Source organism: Sus scrofa, chromosome 6, assembly GCF_000003025.6.
Source record: "Sus scrofa isolate TJ Tabasco breed Duroc chromosome 6, Sscrofa11.1, whole genome shotgun sequence".
Taxonomy (NCBI): domain Eukaryota; kingdom Metazoa; phylum Chordata; class Mammalia; order Artiodactyla; family Suidae; genus Sus; species Sus scrofa.
In genome coordinates, this window is record NC_010448.4 from 61,026,470 (window position 1) to 61,047,519 (window position 21,050).

At 44.5% G+C, this 21,050-nt stretch overlaps 1 protein-coding gene across 1 annotated transcript; it reads left to right on the forward strand.

Annotated features, from left to right (window-relative positions):
• On the forward strand, positions 799-20,786 carry LOC100624276 (olfactory receptor 10C1-like). Its single transcript, XM_005664909.2, has 2 exons — positions 799-1,028; positions 19,396-20,786. Exon 2 carries the CDS (start codon positions 19,472-19,474, stop codon positions 20,495-20,497), a length of 1,026 nt encoding a protein of 341 aa, XP_005664966.1. The 5' UTR covers positions 799-1,028; positions 19,396-19,471; the 3' UTR covers positions 20,498-20,786.

A 21,050-nucleotide genomic window follows, 5' to 3' on the forward strand; every position in this document is an offset into this window, starting at 1 on the left:
ACAAAGCAGGAGCTGTATCAAATTGTATGACCTTGGACAGTCATGGGGTCACGTCCTCTGCAGTCACAATCCCTCTCAGATTCAAGGGAAGGAAGCAAACATAAAAAGCAATTGTCTACCATTGCATGCTAAGCAAACACCTGTCGAAGGAGAAGCGGAGGAAGAGAGGAAGGAAGATGCGACCAGTCATTCTCTCTGCTTTCTTAAAAGCTCCTTAGAAGCATCCAGCTTGAGCCCCTATCCTAGAAGAAACCCCTTCCAGTTCTCTCTTACTGGGCCACCCCATAGTTTCCCTTCCCTGGCACCTGCTCTCTCAAGTTGCAGCAAGTTCCGTAAACTTAACTCCTTTTTTTTTTTTTTTTGGACAGCAGGTTGTTTCTGGTGGCCTTTGGTTGGTGGAGTTGAACAGTCCCTGTGTCTTGGGATGGCATGATCACTTGTGAAGGCTGGGGTTCTATGGTCCTGTTTCTCAAGCCTTAGCGCTCACACACTACACAAAACCATCTTCCTTGGGGAAGGTGAAGCAGCTGGTAGAAATCCAATCCTTTGTGGACAGTTAAAAAGAGAGGACCTCAGTTTCCTGCTGGTACCTTGTAGTAGATAGAATAAGGGGCCCCACAGAGATGTCCACCTGCCAATCCCCAAACCCAGGGGTATGTTACACTGCATGGCCATCGGGACGTGGCAGGTGTGGTTGATGATCTCGAGATGGGGAGAGGATGCTCCGTTACCCAGGTGGGCCCAATCAATCGTGAGGGTCCTTGTATAGGCGAACAGGGGGTGGGGGTGATGGGACGGGGAGGGTAGGAGAGACAGAGAAAATGGGATGACAGATGCAGAGGTCTGAGTGAGGCAATTTCTGCCTTTGAAGGTGGAGGAAGGAACCAGGAATAAAGGAATTTGTAGGTCTCGAAAAGCTGGGAAAGACAAGGAAGTGGTCTTTCTCGCAGAACCTCCTCTAGAAGGAATGGTACCCTGCCAACGTCTGTGAAACAGCTTTTCAGATTTCTGACCACCTGAACTGTAAGGTAATAAATTTGCTTTGTTTTATGCCACCAAGTTTGTGGTAATTTGTTATAGCAGCGATAGGCAGTTAATGCACTCTCCCTAGTAAGCAGGACTTGGGGCAGAATGCTCTCTCGTTTGGCTTGGGAAGCTTGCATGTTGTTCTCCAGAGGCGAGAGCAGTGGGTTGTGTTTTAAATGATAAAGAATTTGCCCAAGAGGCAGGTGGAACAGTGTCGGCTTGGGAGAATTCCTGTTTGGGAAGGTGAGGTGGATGTAAAGAAAGGAACAGATGTTAGGAGGTGTTGAAGGTTAAAGATGGTGAATTTTTGAGCCGTTTATTGAGACCAGGATTTGCAGGGCACCTGGGACAGCAAAATGAATATAGAGCTGCAGTGAGTGAACAAGCTAAGAAATGGGGGCCTGGAGGCCTGGATAAGGAGTTTGAGTGTTGTCCCTAGGGCAGAGGGGAGTCGAAGTACATCAATGATAAATGTAATTGTTGGAAATTTTTTTTCACAGTGACCAACATTAGTAATTGACTGTGAAAGAGTCACTATTTCTTTTAACTAATGTTTGGTTTTAAAGGTTTTCAATTTTGAAAATACTTGAAAGAATAGTTCAGCGAACACCGACACATCTCTCAGTGATTTGCCAATTGTTAACACTGTACTTCATTTTTTTTTATTTTCCTTTTTTTTTTTAGGACCACACCTGAGGCATATGGAGGTTCCCAGGCTAGGGGTCGAATTGGAGCTACAGCTGCCAGCCCACACCACAGCCACAGTAATGGCAGGATCCAAGCCGCATCTGCAACCTACACCACAGTTCACAGCAATGCCAGATCCTTAACCCAACGAGTGAGGCCAGGGATCGAACCCACCACCTCATGGTTCCTAGTCGGGTTCATTTCTGCTGCACCATGACAGGAACTCAGTAGGACTTTTTTAATCCACTCTAAATGTATGGGCTGCATCTATTTTCATTTTTAATTTAATTTTTATTTATGTTGGGGTGTAGTTGATACATGTTTTTGTTTTGTACAGCAAGGTGATTCAGTAATACATATACATATGTCCATTATTTTTCATATTCTTTTCCTATATAGATTATTACATAGTATTGAGTAGCGTTCCCTGTGCCATTCTGTAGGTCCTTGTTGATTATCTATTTCATATATAGTAGTGTGTATGTCTACTAAACTCCTAATTTACCCTATCTTTCCCCTTCAGTAACTGTGTTTTGTTTTTGAAGTCTGTGAGTCTCTATCTGTTTCATAGATAAGTTCATTCATGTCATATTTTAGATTCCACGCATAAGTGATATCAGTCTTTCTCTATCTGACTTACTTGGTATGATAATCTATGTTGCTGTAAATGGCATTGTTTCTTTCCTTTTTATGGCTAATATTCCTCTGTGTGTGTGTGTGTGTGTGTGACATATTCTGTATCCATTCTTCTGTTGATGGACATTCAGGTTACTTCCATGTCTTGGCTATTGTAAATAGTGCTGCAATAAACACTGGGGTGCATTATCTTTTGGAATTAGGATTTATTACAGATAATGCCCAGGAGTGGAATTTCTGGATTATATGGTAGTTCTATTTTTAGTCTTTTACGGAACCTCTGTACTGTTCTCCGTGGTGTGTGTACCAGTTTACATTCCCACCAGCAGTGTTGAAGCTTCCCTTTTCTCCACACCTTCTACAGTATTTATTGTTTGTAGATTTTTGATGATGGCCCTTCTGACTGGTGTGAAGTATTGCTCATTGTTACTTTGACATGCATTTCTCTAATAATTACCAATGTTGAACATCTTTTCATGTGGTTTTTGGCCAACTGTATGTCTTCTTTGGGGAAATGTCTATTTAGATCTTCTGCCCAGTTTTTTTTTTTTTTTTTTTTAATATTGAGCTGCATGGTATGTTTGTTTATTTTGGAGATTAATGCCAGTCACTTCATTTGGGAATATTTTCTCCCATTCTGTAGGCTGTCTGTTTTGTTCATGGTTTCCTTTGCCATGAAAAAGATTTTAAGTTTAATCAAGTCCCATTTGTTTATTTGTTTGTTTGTTTTTACGTTGGTATAGGAGGTGAATCCAAAAATATGTTGCTTGGATTTATGTCAAAGAGTGTTCTACCTATATTTTCCTCTAAGAATTTTAGAGTATCCAGTCTTACATTTAGATCCTTAACCCGTTTTGAGTTAATTTTTGTGTATAGTGTTAGAGGATGTTCTAATTTCATTTTTTTTACATGTAGCTCTCCAGTTCTTCCAGCACCACTTATTGAAGAGACTGTTTTTTCTCCGTTGTATATTCTTAACTCCTTTCTTATAGATTAATTGACCATAGGTGTGTGGGTTTATTTCAGGGCTTTCTATCCTGTTCTATTGATCTATATTTGTGTCATTACCATTTTGTTTTGATTACTGTAGCTTCATAGTTTAGTCTGAAATCGGGGAGCTTGATTCTTCTAGCTCCATTTTTCTTGCTCAGGATTGCTTTGGCTATTCAGGGTCTTTTGTGTTTCCATACAAAACTTAAATTTTTTTGTGCTAGCTCTGTGAAAAATGCCATTGGTAATTTGATAGAGATTATGTTGAATCTGTAGATTGCCCTAGGTAGTGTAGTCATTTTGACAATATTGAGTCTTCCAATCCAAGAACATTATGTATCTTTCCATCTATTTGTGTCATCTTTGATTTCTTTCATCAATATCTTATAGTCTTCAGAGTACAGGTCTTTAGCCTCCTTAGGTAGCTTTATTCCTAGATATTTTTTTGCCTTTTGATGTGATGGTAAATGTGATTTTTTACTTAATTTCTCTTTCTGATCTTTTGTTGTCAGTGTGTAGAAATGTAAGAGATTTCTGTGTATTAATTTTGTATGCTGCAAGTCTACTGAATTTATCGATGAGTTCTAGTAGTTTTCTGATAGCATCTTTAGGATTTTCTATGTATAGTGTCACATAATCTGCAAACAGGACAGTTTTACCTCTTCTTTTACAATTTGGGTTACTTTTGTTTCTTTTTATTCTCATATTGCCATGGCTAGAACTTCCAAATGTATGTTGGGTAAAAGTGGACAGCCTTGTCTCATTCCTGATCTTAGAGGAAATTCTTTGAGTTTTTCGTCAATGAGTATAGTGTTAGCTGTGGGTTTGTCATATATGGCCTTTATTACGTTGAAGTATGTTCCTTCTATGTCCACTTTCTGGAGAGTTTTATCATAAATTGTGTTGAATTTTGTTAAAAGCTTTTTTGCATCTATCAAGCTGTTCATATGATTTTTATTCTTCAATTTGTTAATGTGGTGTATCACACTGATTTACAGATAATGAAAAATCTTGCATCCCTGGAATTAATCCCACTTGAGCATGGAGTATGATTCTTTTAATGTATTTTTGGATTGGGTTTGTGAGTATTGGGGATTTTTGAATCTATGTTCATCAGTGATATTGATTTGTAATTTTGCTTTTAAAAAAATATGGCCACACCTGTGATTTATGGAAGTTCCTGGGCCAAGGATTGAATTTGAGCTACAGCTGCAGCATGCTTCAGCAATGCCAGATCCTTTAATCCATTTCATGGGGCTGGGGATCAAACTGACACCTCTGCATTGACCAGAGCTGCTGCAATCAGATTCTTAACCCACTGTGCCACAGCAGGAACTCCTGTAATTTTCTTTTTTTGTGATGTCTTTGTCTGGTTTGGGAGCAGGGTGATTGTAGCCTCATAGAATGAATTTGGAATTTTTCTTTCCTCTGCAACTTTTTTGGAATAGTTTCAGAAGAAAGGTAGTAACTCTTCTCTAACGTTTGGTAGATTTCACCTACGAAGCCATCTGGTCTTGGACTCTGCTTATCGGGCGTTTTAAATCACAGACTCGATTTTAGTGCTTGTGAATGGTTTGTTCATGTTTCCCCCTCTTCCTCGTTCAGTCTTGGGAGATGGCACCTTTGTAAGAATTTGTCTACTTCTTTTAAGTTGTCCATTTTATTGGCATATGGTTGCTTGTAGCAGTCTCTTACGAGCCTTTGTATTTCTATGGTGTCAGTTGTACATTTTTCTTTTTCATTTCTAATTTTGTTGATTTAAGCCCTTTCCCTTTTTTCTTTTTTTTTAACATACTTTTTTTTTTTTAAAAAAAGCATTGTTTTCCATCATGGTCTGTCTCAGGAGATTGGATATAATTCCCTATGCTATGCAGCAGGACCATATTGATTTCAGCTTTTTTTAGTTTAGTGAGTCTTGCTTTTTTGCCCAGCATGTGATCCATCCTGGAGAATGTTCCATGTGCACTTGGGAAGACTATGTATCCTGCTGCTTTAGGATGGAATGTTCTAAAAGTATCAATTAAGCCTATATGTTCTAATATGTCACTTAAGGCTCATGTTTCCTTATTGCTTTTCTGCCTGGATGATCTGCTCATTGATGTGAGTGGGGAAGAAACATCTTACTGTCATGAGTTGGCTAGGGGTGTGACTTGCATTTAGTGGATGGTGGCCAGGGATGCTGCTGTATATCCTACAGTGCACAGGAAAGTCCCCCACAACAAAAAATTGTCCAGCTCCAAATGTCAGTAATGCCATCGTTGAGAGACTCTGCTCTCATATATAGTCCACTTTTGTTAAACCAGCTGAAATTTAGAAAACTACTCACCTCTAAATACTTCAGCAGGCTTCCCTAAGAACAAGGGCATTCTACATCATAACCACAGTAATATTTTTTTTTATGTCCACACCCACATCATATGGAGGTTCCCAGGCTAGGGGTCGAATTGGAGCTGTAGCCTACACCACAGCCACAGCAATGTCAGAGCTGAGCCGTGTCTGCGACCTACGCCACAGCTCATGGTAATGCTGGATTCCTTAACCCACTGAGCAAGGCCTGGGATCGAACCTGCATTCTCATGGATGCTAGTCACATTCATTTCCACTGAGCCACACTGGGAACTCTACACAGTAATCTTTCTTAATATTTGTACAAGTCTATACAAGCTGGTTTGTATAAAAATTTCTTTATTCCAATAATGCTTTTTAACTGTTTCTTCCAGTCATCCAGAATGTGATCAAGGATCCACATTGCATTTAACTGTCATGTTTGTTTAGTTTCTTCTAATCTAGGATCATTTTTGTTTCATGATAATTTAGTTTTTTAAAGAATTTAGTTTATTTTTTAAAAGAATTTAGTCAGTTTTGTTAGATTCAGGATAAATATTTTTGGCAATAATAGTACATCGGTAATATTGGGTCTTTTTTTTTGTATAGCTCATTTGGAGACACAGGATGCCATTTTAAAGGGATCATCTCTTGATTCCCTGAAAATCCCATTCCATGCTCCATCAGATAACTCTCTCCTCTCACATCTCTTTGCTTCTAACTCATTTTATCTCCCTCTCCATTCCATTGTTGGTCTCTCAGCCCATTATGTAAAATAACCTCCTCTCCTTCTTCCCTATGTTCTCTTCCATCAGCTGCATCCTCCATTCTTTATCCATGCCTCTTTTCTCCTCTGTTGTCTGTCATCCCCACTCTTCCTTGTTTTCCTTACTTGTCTCCTCATGTCCCCATTTCTCCTTCTCCTCAATTATTTTTCCTCCCTCTTCTCCATGTCCCTTCTCTTTCCTACCTTGTTCATCCTCTCTGCCCTTCCCCCTCTGCTCTTTTACCTTCCTCCCTTGGGCTCCTGTCAGCTTCTGGCTTACAGAGAACATTCCTAGTTACCTGCCCAATATCCATTTCCCCCTTCTCCCTTCCTAACCAGCCCCACTTTTGCTCAGCCAGTTATGCACCCAGCCCCTAAGGTGGATTTAGATTCAAACCTATCCTGGAAATCTCATTGTCCATTAACTAGTTCATTTAGGGATCACCATGTGATCCAGTAACGGCCAATGAGACATAAGGGAAAGTTTGCTGGGAGCTCTTGGGAAAGCTTTGCTCTCTAACATGTGGTGAGAAAGATCACTTGCCTCCTTGCCTGCTTCTGTCTTGCTTCTGATAATTGTCATGAGCTTTGGTACCACAACAGCCTCAAAGGAAAACCAGGAAGAGATCCCTGAAGATGGAAGACTGGAAAAAGGGGCTCCAGGGTCCTGGATGGCTTTGATGTGTTACACTTGAAAGGAAATTTAAGGGAGTTTCCATTGTGGTTCACTGGGTTATGAACCCGACTGGTATCCGTGTAGATGTGAGTTCGATCCCTGGCCTCACCCAGTGGGTTAAGCATCCAGCATTGCTCTGAGATGTGGTGTAGGTTGGCAGCTACAGTTCTGATTCGATCCCTAGCCTGAAAACTTCCATATGCTGCAGGTGTAGCCCTAAAAAAAGAAAAAAATAAGGAAGTTTAGGAGACAGGTAAACTATATGCTGTGTTTTGGTCTTATTAGAACACATTCAGAAGAGTGTTTAACCAGCTATCAGAGCATCCCATGGCCCAGATTAATTGACACATATTTTATTCAGGTTTGTTAAGTTTTTACCTAACGTCCTTTTTCTATAGCAGGATCCCACCCAGGATCCTCCAAGACATTCAGTCCCTAAGGCTTCTCCGGCTCCTCTTGGCAGTGACACTTTCTCAGACTTTCTTTGTTTTGAGTGAGCTTGACAGTTTTGGAGATGACTGCTCAGGCATTATTGTAGGATGCCCCTCTGTTGAGATTCTTCTCGTGATTAGACTGGGGTTATCCCTCTTTCCATGTGTGACAGCTGAGAAGGCTCTAGGCATTGCCAGGTGTCCACGGGGAGCAAAGACTCCCCTGGGAACCTCTGCAGCAAAGAAACAAATCAGACCATTTTGGGCACGTAACAAGTTTTCAATCAAATGTGTGTTGTGTGCTTGGCACCGAAGGTGCAACAAGGGAACCGGTCACAGCCCTGTGCTCACCCGTGGGCCCATGTGACAAAGAGGATGTGTTCATAGAGCTGGAACACATCCAGCTAAGGAGTGACCGCCCTCAGCCACGTGGGAGAAATCTTCTCCTCTCTGGCAACTCTGGGATGTGTTTTCTCAGCACAAAGACAGAGTCGCTGGCCCTGGGGAAGAAGGGCCTGCCGCCTCCTCAGCTTCTCTGCTAATGAGTTCATCAAGTCAAAAGTTTGTCTTCCTAATTCCCAGGTCAGTCTCTGCTCGCCTGCTCCTAACGAGCTCAGAGGCCACAGTCCCCAATGGCTTTGGAAGGTGCAATGGAGAATTACTCCAGTTCTGCCTGGTTCCTCCAGCTCCAGCCCCCAGCCCCACGCCTCCAGGGTGGAGGGACCTCTCTGGGTGCTGGGTGCATTCTCAGAGTTCTCCTCCTCGGGGATCCAGGAGTTTCAACTTAATGAAGCTTTTCGTAGCCGTAAAAGGATGGGTAGTTATGAGGAGCTAAGTCGATGTGGGGCTAATGGAATTTCCAACTTGTGTGAGCAGGTGAGGGAAGTCTCACCAGACACCAGGACTTTCAGAGGGAGGCTGGTTGGGGTCAGCTGGAATTGGCACCTGATGTTCTTCAGTTATTTTATCTCTCTGTAGACACTAGACATTCAGCCCAGGAGCAGATGCTGAAGCTGTGTGCTTTGTCATGTCAGTGATTTCCTGAGTGAGAACAGCCAGCTCCGTGGCTTTATTTGACATTAATATTTTGATGACTCCCCCAAATGTACACCTCCAGCCCTGTCCTACCCTCCCAACCCCCCATCCCAGGTATCCCTCTCTGACTCAGTTTCTGCCACCCTCTCGGGCAGTGGTTGTCCCTGCCACATCGTGGGAACCCCAATGAGCCCCATGGTTGCCCCAGAAACTAGAGGGTATCCCCAAAATGTGAAAACATAGAGTAGAATTTATAAAAAAGTTTTGGTTTCAGAACGCTTATATACCTCAAAAAGTAAGTGGGAGTTCACTGGTGGCCTAGTGGTTAAGGATTTGGCGTTTTCACTTCTGTGGCTCAGATTGCTGCTGTGGTGTGGGTTTGATTCCCAGCCTGGAGACTTCTTCATGCCATGGGAGTGGCCAAGAAATATGCTGATGACCCCAAGGAGCTTTTGTTGCATAGATTTTATCCATCCATATTAGCTAAAAGGGAAAACTAAAATTGAGAAGTTTTAAAAACTTACCAAGTCATCTAAGAATAGCAACAATAAAGCCATTATATGTTAACACAAATAGCATATTTTAAGCAAATGTATTTTTCGAAACAAAATAGATTTAGTGGGAAGAGTAACATTGTCCTCTTATAAGGATGTTTAGCAATCTCATCATGTCTGACTTAACAGAAGGCAGTTGTGTTCACACGTCTACTTCTTCTTTTTTTTTTTTTTTCTTTTTGCCATTTCTTGGGCCATTCCCATGGCATATGGAGCTTCCCAGGGTAGGAGTTGAATCTGAGCTGTAGCCACCGGCCTATGCCAGAGCCACAGCAACGCGGCATCTGAGCCGCATCTGCAACCTACACCACAGCTCATGGCAACGCCGGATCCTTAACCCACTGAGCAAAGCCAGGGATCGAACCTGCAACCTCATGGTTCCTAGTCAGATTCGTTAACCACTGAGCCACGACGGGAACTCCGCACATGTCTACTTCTGATTTCAATCTGTTGCAATGGGTTGTTTCATTGAAGCTGGTCGGGAAAGCCCAGCTTTATATACATTATTGTTGGAAAAAGTAGAACTAACATGATAGTCTTTTTAGGTCAGTTTGGATATTCTTCTTTGACACTGTATTAACACATAAAATGGTGGTTTCTTTTTTAAAATTTAATTTTATTGGAGTATAGTGGACTTAAAATGAGTATAGTTTCAAGTGTACAGCAAAGTGAATCAGTCACACATGTAAATATATCCATTCTGTTTTCCCGTGTAGGTTATTACAGTCTATTGAGCAGATTTTCCTGGGCTGGACAGTCAGTTCTCCTGAGCCGTCTCTTTTGTGGAGAGTTGTGTATGTGTTATTCCCACTCTCCCAGTTCTTCCCCCAGTGGTTTCACCTGCGGCAACCAGAGGAGGCTGGGTTTTGAAATCTGAGTTTGTTTCTGGTCTGTAAATAAGTTCATTTGTGTCCTTTTTAAAGATTCCATATGTAAGTGATATCACATATTTGTCTTTCTCTGTCTGACTTACTTCGTTTGGTATGATAATCTCTAGGTCCATCCATGTTGCTGCAAATGCCAACATTTGATTCTTTTTTCATCCATTCCTCTGTTGAAGGACATTTCAGTTGCTACCACACCTTGGCTCTTGTATATAGGGCTGCAGTGTACACAGTGGTGCGTGTTTATTTTCAAATTATGGTTTTCTCCAGATAGATGCCCAGGAGTGGGATTGCTGGATCATATGGTAGGTCTACACTTAACTTTTTAAGGAGCCTCCATACTGTCTTCTAAAGTGGTTGCACCCATTTACACTCCCACCAACAGTGTGGGAGCGTCCCTTTTCTCCACACCCTCTCCAGCATTTATTGTTTGTAGATTCTGTGATGCTGGCCACTCTGACTGGTATAAGGTGGTACCTCACAATAGTTTCGATTTGGATTTCTCTAATAATTAGTGGTGGTGTGCATCTTTTCCTTTGGGGTTTTTTTTTTTTTGGTCATTTGTCTGTCTTTGGAGAAAAGTCTATTTAGATCTTCTGCTCATTTTTTAATTGTTTCTTTTAAATATAAAGCTCCATGAAATGTTTGTATATTTTTGAGATTATTTCTTTTTGTCATTTTTATGATTTTTATTTTTTCCATTATAGTTGGTTTAGAGTATTCTGTCAATTTTCTACTGTTCATCAAAGTGACCCAGTCAACCTCCCTCTCTCTCTCTTTCTCTTACACACACACACATATACATTCTTTTTTTACATTATCCTCCATCCTGTTCTATCACAAGTGGTGGAGATTAATTTCTTAATTAATTTCCATGTGGAATCTGAAACCACATTGATGAAGGTTTATACTCTGTTACATTAAAATCCATTGGCCTCTCTGACTTTCTTTTTGAATGGATCTTCCACCAGTGCATGGTCATGTAACAGCATGCCTTGGTCATGTGGGAGAAAAAAATTAGTTCATTGAGCCATGTATATTTTCCAGATGTTGACACTTCTTATTCTATAATATAAAAGAATCACATTCAGCAACGTCACCATCAGCCTCATCAGCAGCGCTCTGAGAGTTCTGATCTTGACGATGCCCTGAGAGGTGTGGGGACCTCCATGGGTCCCCAAAAACATAACAGAAAACATAACAATGGGGTAGAATAGAGAGCTGGGGACAAACACAGGCAGATACGGACTCCTAACCTGTCGTTGTGTGTCTCCAGGGCCTCAGAGGTCTCCACTTGGCACTCACATGTCTGTTTAATCCCTTCCGCTTGAGTTTCCGCTTGAGTCTGGCCTGGACCTAGAGACTGGAAGGGAGGGCAATGTCACCAGCCAGAGCAGGTCGCAAACGCCAGGCAGGGCACTCTGTCTTCCTCTCTTGCTCTCTCTGAGACAAGAAAGCTGTTGTGAGCTGCACTGTGGAGAGGCCACAAAGCCAGGAACTGAGGGTGGCCTCCAGCCAAGGGCCAGAGAGGGACCGAGGCCCTCCATCCAGCATCCCAGGGGGAACTGAATCTTGCCAATGACCACATAGGTTATCTTGGAAATGCATCCTTCACCAGTTCTTCCTTGATTTCATCTTTATGAGAAATCATAAGCCCATTTATCTAAGCTGTGCCCAGATTCCTGACCCACAGAAAACATAAGGTGATACTGTGTTGTCTTAAACCATGGAATTTTGGAGTCATTTCTTATGCAGCAAAAGATCACTAATACATACTAATTCTGTACTTGAGGAACAAAAATAAGATCTAGTCTGGTTTCTTCTAGTCCAGGCTAGGCTAGTCTTTTTAGGGCCACACTTAGAGCATACGGAAGTTCCCAGGGGTTGAATTGGAGCTGCATCTGCTGGCTTACGCCACAGCCACATCAGTGTGGGATCTGAGCTGCATCTGCGACCTGCTCCACAGCTTGCAGCTGTGCCATATCCTTAACCCACTGTGGGAGGCCAGGGATCAAACCTGCGTCCTCATAGATACTAGCCAGGTTCTTAACTCTCTGAGCCACAGTGGGAACTCCACGAGGTCTTATTTTACACCACATGCGGAAAGTAAATTTCAGGTATGTTAAAGGGATAAATGTAATATATAAAGCTTAGACACAGAAGAAGAAAATATAGATTATTTTGTAATGTCCACGTGGAAATTTCTACTTAAGAAAGGTGTAAACCCTGGAAAGAAAACCATAAGCTGATATGACCGTATAAATTGTTGAACTTCAGTATGATAAAAACTATTCTAAAGGAAAATGTTTAGGTCAAGAGCCTGGGGGAAAAATTGTACAAAGGATCAATATCTGTAATATTAAAAATACCTACAAATCAATAAAGAAAATCAAATCATCCAATAGAAGACATTTTGTGTACAAGCATTTCACAGAAGAACACAAGCATGTGACCATTTATGTAATAAGATGACCAGTCTCTCTAGAAACCGTAGGGATGTAAAGTAAAACAAAACAAAACATGATGATTTTTGGCCAGCAGATACGCAAACAATTAAAACTGATATATCCACTATTGGCTGGAAAGAAAAAAAGTGATACTCTTATACAGTTGGAATATACTGAGAAAAGTTGTGTTTGCTGACTGTGCATAATTAACGGGAGTTAAAAGGTGCATTCTCTTCAGTTTAACAATTTCACTTAACCAAACGTGTTCTATACATGGATGTAAATAGAGTACATTCTGCCTCGTGGCTCGACGCAAGATCAAAACACAAGGATCAGTAACTTATGTGAATCGCAGTAATAATGACCTAGGAAATGTCATGGAAAATGAGAGCCCATCTACAAGAGCCACCAAAACTCTGAGTTAATGAGAAAGAACAGAGCTATGCAAAACTTCCATGAAGAACAAATGTTGAAGATTTTATGAAAGACATAAAATAAGATGTCCGAGAAAGGGGCAAGGATGCTAATGGTAGAATTGTTCATCTTGGCAAAAAATGCCTAAAACAACCTAAAAGTCCACCCGTTTAGGGGTGGCTACACTGATTTCTCATTCGTAGAGTGGGATATTCTGTGGCAGACGAAAGGAGTGATGTATTTTTTTGTGACCCCTATTGATTCAACAAGTGTATCTTTAAGATGAGAGAAGCAAAAAATGAACCTTGCAAAACAATAGTTCTTGGGAGTAAAAGGTATTAATAACGCTCAGTAACATGAGTTATCACGGCTTTGGCTCTTACCAGAACACTCTGGAAAGGTCATAATCAGACCGCATGGCTGATGCCCTACTTGTCAGCCTTCTTCTCAGCCTCCGGGGGACAGAAAGTTCCCAGAGGTGACCTTGGATGAATTCCCAAGATGAGAGAGAAACAGGCATCAGGAGATGCCATGGCTTGGAGCCAAAGCCACAGATGTGAACCATGCTGGCCCATCTCCAACACTGTCCTTGCCTGGTGCTTATAACAGAGGATTCATTCTGGAGCAAGGAATCTGGCTTGGAGCTGTATCACCTCATCCCCTTGGAGGAACTGGCCTGCCACCAGCCCAGCGCAGCACCTCGGAGAGGCTTGGCCTCACCTGCTGCTCAGGAGGAGCGGTCAGGACACCCAGCCAGGTAGGTCTGGCGGCTCCAGGTTTCCGAGTGGCTTCCACCTCATCCCTGGGATGACCGGAGGCAACAGAACACTGATTAACACCTGCGGTTATAGGGATGGTCTGCCGGTTTGAACCCCACCATTGCCACTCCCTGGCAGTGTCACCTTGGCAAAGTGCTTAACCTCCCTGTCCCTTGGTCCTTCTGTCTGTACAAGGTGGATGATAAAACAGTGCCTGCCTCCAGCCGTGGTTGGGAGCAGTAAGGGGGTTGTACGGGACGTGCTCAGGGTGGCATCTGCCTCTCAGGAAGGGATATTTAAATGCGGGTTATCGTCTCCGGGACTGAAGACTGAGTAGTCAGAGAGGAACCCGGTGTGTTGACATTTGGGAGCCAGATACTTCTTTGCTGTGGGGGCCTTCCTGTGCACTGTAGGATGCTGAGCAGGCACCTGCTAGATGCAAGGAGCATCTTTCCCAAGGTGCAACAACCACAAATATCCCAGATTCCACCACATATCTCTTAAGAGAACACAGTCATCCTTGTTTGAGAACTGCCGGTGTGAGTGAGCTCCCCGTGTGTGGAGGCATGTAAGCCAAAGCTATGAGACTGTGGGGCGGGAATAATGGGAATGACATTCATGTGTTTGCAGAGAGGCAGTTCTCAGAATCTCATCCTACCCCAGAAGTGATGCTTCTGTGCCACTCCTTAGGCAAGACTGTTTCTCCCATTGGCCGATGGCTCAAATCCAGGGTCTCTGCCCCTCTCCACCCCTTCAGAGTATGTTGTTTGTGGCACTGTTATTTATCTCCATGAAGAAGTAATACCACATGGCTCTGATAAGCATAGACCCCTCCATTTGGAGAAGCCAATGAAGACACACAGTTTTTGTTAGAATCAGGCATTGTTCTAACAGCTACACATGTTCTAACTTCACTCAGTCCTCATTCCAATCCCATGGTGGAGGCATGGTTCTCCTCCATGTTTCAGACAAGGAAACCAGAGCGTAGAGAGGTTCAGTAACCTGCCTAAGGTCCCACAGCCAGGAAGGGGCAGGGCTGGGATTGAACCCAAGCAGCCTTTCTCCGAGTCTGGGCTGTAAACCGTGACACTGCTCCCTCTTGGCTGTGAGTAGCAACGCTGGCGACTTTCAAACTGGGTTTTTTCATGGAGGGATCCTGCCAGCAAATGAAACCTGAGCTGATGAACCAATAACAACTTAAGAGATAAGCACGGACCTGGCTCCGCCTGAAGGAAAGGGGTCAGATGCCTTCCAGACAAGCCCCCATGCCTCGGTGGCCCCCGAGGGCTCCATGGAAGTTCGGATGTGTCTTTGCACGTTCTTGGGTTTGCAACTGAGAAAGCTGGAAGAATGATAATGACAACCAGGACGGCTGATGGTTGCATAACTCATATGTTGCTACCAGGCAGTGTGATGCACAGTCTCACTTCCTTCCCAAATGACAGCATACACAAGTGCCACATTTTTTAAAAACTGAGTTTGGGAAAACATACGAGTGAGATGAGAAATGCGTGTCTAGTGAAGACCAGATGAATTGGTCAAGGTGTAAGGAATTCAATTTTGGAGCAGGGCAAAATCTGCCAGCTGTATTCTGTCGGAACACTGTAAATCTCTATCGTGGTAACGGATGTTGTCACATGTCTTTAATTAGCTCTTCGTGGGATGTTCGTGCATATTTCAGCTTGTCCCTGAGCGAACTGTCTGAAACGCTGCCAAGTGTGATGTTTTCTCTGCAGACACACAATATGGTAAATCACAGCAGACTATTCCATTTAGAATGGATGAGCAATGAGGTCCTGCTATACAGCTCAGGGAGCTACAGCCAATCTCTTGGGGGTAGACCATGAAGGAGGATAGTATGATAAAAAGAATATGTATATACATACATATGTATATATGTGTGTATGTATATAGGACTGGGTCACTTTGCTGTACAGCATGAATTGGCACAACATTGTAAACCAACTATAATTTTAAAAATGAAAAAAAATAATAAATTGCAGTTAGCAAGGAGTGTTCATCCATTTAGCCTTGAAAACCCTCTGGCACTGGCACCTGCAGGGTGCTGACGGAAACACCGGCCCGTGTGTTTCCCCGGGGACCTGTGGGAAGGGCGAAGGGGAGGAAGGGCATTAGCCGTGTGACCAGGCTGCTGTTATAAGTTTTCCTCTGATGCGGGAAGGCTCCACTTCTTCCTGACGTCGAGGGAGAATCTGCTCAGAAGAGGAGGGGGACCGAGTGGGAGGAAAGCTACTTCACCCCGTAACACATCACCTCCCATGCAGACCCTTCAACAGCGCACACTTCTCCTCCTGTGCTCTTAGAAACCCAAAGTCCAGAGGGGGTCTCCCAGGGCTGAAATCACGTTGGGGGCAGGGCTGCCCTCTTTCCTGGGGGGTCCCGGGGGGAGAATCCGTGGCTTTGCCTCTCCTGCATTCCTTGGCATGTGGCCTCTGGTGACACCCCCCCCCCCCGCGCCCCGCTTCTGTCTCACTTTCCTCCGACTCTTGGCTTCCTTTCCCATGTAATGGGTTTCAGCAGTCTCTTACTCTGCGAGGGCTGCCGTAACACAGTGCACCCACCGAGTGGCTTAAAAATAACAAATGCATTCTGTCACAGCTCTGGAGGCCAGATGACCAAGAGCAAGGGGTGGGCAGGAGAAATCTCGCTTGCTTCTCCTTGCTCCAGGTAGTTTTGCGGCAGCCTCTGGCGTTCCTTGGCTTGCAGCTGCATCACTTCAGGCTCTGCCTTCGTTGGCACGTGGCCCCAGCCGTACTGGATGGGGGTCCTCCTGCTCTGGTGCCGCCTCGTCCTACCTAATTACCTCTGCAACAACCCGATTTCCAAATAGGTTACATTCGGAGGTACTGGGGGTAGGACTGCAGCCTGTCTTTTGGGGAGAAACACGATTCAACCTGAAACAACTCAGGTGACCCAGGATAATCCACCCCCATCTTGAAAGCCCTCAACCTCATCACATTTGCAAAGTCTTTTTTTTTTTTTTTTTTTTTTTTTTTTGCTTTTTAGGGCCGCACCTGTGGCATATGGAGGTTCCCAGGCTAGGGACAGAATCAGCTACCGCTGTCGGCCTCCACCACCACAGCAATGTGGGATCCAAGCCGCAACTGTGACCAACACCACAGCTCACAGCAATGCTGGATCTTTAACCTACTGAGTGAGGCTAGGGATAGAACCCGAAACTGCATGGATCCTAGTCGGATTTGTTAAGCACTGAGCCACAATGTGAACTCCTGCAAATTCATTTTTGCTCTGGAAGGTCAAATATTCACAGGTTTCAGGGGTTAGGATGTAGGCATCTTTGAAGGGGGTGTGTTATGCTACTGCTGAAGTGAGGTTGCTTATGTCCCATAGGAGACCACCAAGATTCAGCCAGGAGTTTCAGGCCAGCATCCAGCTGCCAGGAGCTGCCGCTCCATCGCAGCGGAAGTGAAAAATGGCAGGGGGCTGACGGAGGGAGAGAAAAGAAAAGGGTAGTAACACTTTCTATTAAGAAATATAAAACTAGGGAATTCCTATTGTGGCGCAGTCGTAAAGAACCCGACAAGTATCCATGAGGACGCAGGTTTGATCCCTGGCCTTGCTTGGTGGGTTAAGGATCTTGCATTGCTGTGACCTGTGGTGTAGGTTGCAGACCCAGCTCAGATACCACGGTGTTGTGGCTGTGGCATAGGCTGGCAGCTGCAGCTCTGATTCGACTCCTCGTCTACTTTTTAGGGTGTGGCCCTAAAAAGTAAGAAAGGGGAAAAAACAAGAATAAAAATATATTTTCAGCCTATTTTACTACCAGAAGCTCAGGGACCATGAAGGAACAAACATTTACAGAAAACCCTGAATAGAATAATGGTCAACTTTTCTTGGAAGTTCACCATATTCCAGGTGTTTTTTTTCTTTTTAAATTAAAATGTAGTTGATGTACACTGTTGTGCCAATGTCTTCTGAACAGCAAAGTGACCCAGTCATGCATATATATACACACATTCCCTTTCTCATATTATCTTCCACCATGGTCTATCCCAGGAGACTGATACAGTTCCCTGTGCTGTACAGTAGAACCTCATTGCTTATCCCAGGTGTTATTGTAAGTACCTTCTTCCATCACATTGTGTGACCTTCCTGATACTATAGTATCCCATTCTACAGAGGGGGAAACTGAGGCTTAGAGACATTAAGGTATTTGTCTAAGGTCACACAGAATCCAAACCCAGACTGGCTTCTTACAAAACATTATTTTTTATTTTTTCCCACGGTTTCAGTTTTAATTTATTCTTATTTACTTATTTATTTATTTTTGTCATTTGTCCTTTTTTTAGGGCTGCACCCACAGCATATGGAGGTTCCCAGGCTAGGGGTCGAATTGGAGCTGTAGCTGCTGGCCTACACCAGAGCTACAGCAACGTGGGATCCAAGCTGCGTCTGCAACCTGCACCACAGCTCACAGCAATGCCGGAACCTTAACCCACTGAGTGATGCCAGGGATGGAACCTGCATCCTCATGGATGCTAGTCAGATTTGTTTCCGCTGAGCCATGATAGGAACTCCCTAATTTATTCTTTTTAAAATGATTTTTATTTTTCCATTATAGATGCTTTGCAGTGTTCTGTCAAATTTCTGCTATACAGCAAAGTGACCCAGTCACACATACATACATACATTCTTTTTCTTACATTATCCTCCATCATGCTCCATCCCAAGTGACTAGATATAGTTCCCAGTGCTGTACAGCAGGAAAAACATTATTTAAAAAAAAAGTTTTAAAAGTGTTATTGTGGTATAGCTGACTTACAGTGTTGTATTAGCTTCAGGGTTACAGCAAAGTGAATCAGTTATGCATATACATATATCTAGTCTTCCCTTTCCCATATAGGTTATTATAGAACAAAAACATTCTATTTTTTGTCTTTTGTTGTCGCTATTTCTTGGGCCGCTCCCGCGGCATATGGAGGTTCCCAGGCTAGGGGTTGAATCGGGGCTGTAGCCACCGGCCTACGCCAGAGCCACAGCAACGTGGGATCCGAGCCGTGTCTGCAACCTACACCACAGCTCACGGCAACGCCGGATCATTAACCCACTGAACAAGGGCAGGGACCGAACCCGCAACCTCATGGTTCCTAGTCGGATTCGTTAACCACTGCGCCACGACGGGAACTCCACAAAAACATTCTTAAACATGACTTCCTTGCTGGGTACCACCTCCTGTGCTGGATGCTGGGAAATAAAAAGATGAATAAGAAGTGGTCCTACCCTCAGATGTGTGTGGGCGGGCTGGTCACAGTCTAGTGATGGAGATAGGTCATTTGCAGACCTCGGGCTGCACATAACTAAGAGGATACATAGTAACCCACATGGTAGGACCAAAAGTCTTAAACTCGTGCCCTCACTTGATAGACACAGGGTTTTAAATTTGAATGAACTGCCAGTATATAAGAGGCAAATGTTTCATATTAAAAAAAAAAAAAACCCTTGGAATTCTGGCTTCTCTTGAAAAATAGCAGCGAGTCTGGCATCTTGGTTGACCAAAGACAGTGGGCAAGAGCTTGGAGCAGCTCCCTCCTTTGACTAGAATCCTTGCCTCCACAGTCCCCACCCTTCCCTATTGTGTCCCTCAGCCAGGGTCACGCATGATGTCTCTGCCTGGCGTCTGGTGGTGTCTGAGTGTGAGATCTCCAGGGAAGACTGGTCATGCTCAGGTGTTTAGTGGAGAGTTGTTTGAGCATTGCTGCCAGACTTCCTCATCTTTCCTCCTAGGTCTGTTGTTGCATTATTCTCATGCCCCGCTCCTCCAGCACCCTCTGCTGTTCAGGCGCTTTTTCAAAGACCAAACATGACCAATCTCACGGCTGTACCTGTCTTTGTCCTCCGGGGATTCGCAGAGATCCCTGAAATACAGCTGCTCAGCACTGCCGCCTTCCTTCTGGTGTACCTGGCTGCGATTCTGGGGAACATCTCCATTGTGGCCGCTGTGAGCCTGGACGCCCGCCTGCACACACCCATGTACTTCTTCCTCAAACACCTCTCCCTGGTGGATATCTGCTCCGTGTCCACCACCCTGCCCCGGGCCCTGGTGGCCACCCTGCTGGGCTCTGGGCAGATTTCCCTCCCTGCATGTGCATCCCAGCTCTTCGCCTTTATCTGCCTTGGGTCCACAGAGTGTTTTCTCATCACCTGCATGGCTTATGACCGTTGTCTGGCCATCTACCGGCCCCTGGTGTACAGGGCAGCCATGAGCCCCCGGACCTGTGTGTCCCTGGTGGTGGTGGCCTGGGGCAGTGGGCTCCTCTACTCTGCCTTCCACACGGCCAACACCTTCTCCCTGCCCTTCTGTGGCCCCAACGTGATTGACCACTTCTTCTGTGACATCCTCCCCCTCATGCGCCTCGCCTGTGCAGGCGCTCGTGCCCACGCGGCTGCGGGACTTGCAGCTAGTGGCTGTGTCATCATAAGCTGCTTTGGCCTCACCGTCCTGTCCTACGTCCGTATCTTGGCCACCGTGATTCAGATCCGCTCAGTGGCTGGCCGCTGGAAGGCCTTCTCCACGTGTTCCTCCCACCTGGCCACGGTTCTCCTGTTTTACGGCACCGGCAGCTCTGCCTACATGCAGACCCCTGCACGCTACTCTCCGCGGCAAGGCCGCCTGGCTGCCATCTTCTACTCCATCCTCACCCCCACCCTGAATCCGCTGATCTACAGCCTGAGGAACAAGGACATGAAGGGATCCCTGCGGAAGCTCTGTCTTCAGGGCCATCTTAGGGTGTGGAAGGGACCCAGAAATCCAGCCTCACAGGGTTTTCCTTGTGGTCCTGGCAGGAGTGTTCCCATCTCCAGACACCATGAGGACCACACACAGTAACCCCCAAATTTGGCCACAAAGTTGGATGATGTTTGGTGCAGGAGGCTCCAGCATACCTCTGGATAAAATGGAGCTACTTTCAAAGTGCTTTTAGTTGAAGCAAATGGAACTGTTTGTACGCAGGGGAAGAGAGGACGCCAGGGAGCAAAGCTGGACCTCAGTATCTGTGTGGTTGCATTCTCGGGTTCAACTAACTGTGGAGTGTGGAGTATGGTTACAGCCCCTGGTTGGTTGAACGCTGGTGTGGAGGGAGGGCTGTGGAGCTTGAGCAGCCTGAGATTTTTTTTTATTAAAGAATAACTGATTTACAGTGTTGTGTCAGTTTCTGCTGAACAGCAAAGTGACCCAGCCATACAGATATACATTCATTTTTAGTATTATTTTCTATTATGGTCTAACCCGAGAAACTGGATATAGTTTCCGGTGCTATAAGTAGAACCTTGTCTTTTGTCCCCCTGGAGCATCCTTACATTTTGGTGTACTAGCAGGTCCTGGAACCAATCCCCTGTGGATACCAAAGGGCAAACATAGTGGGGGGGTGGTTATTCCATTG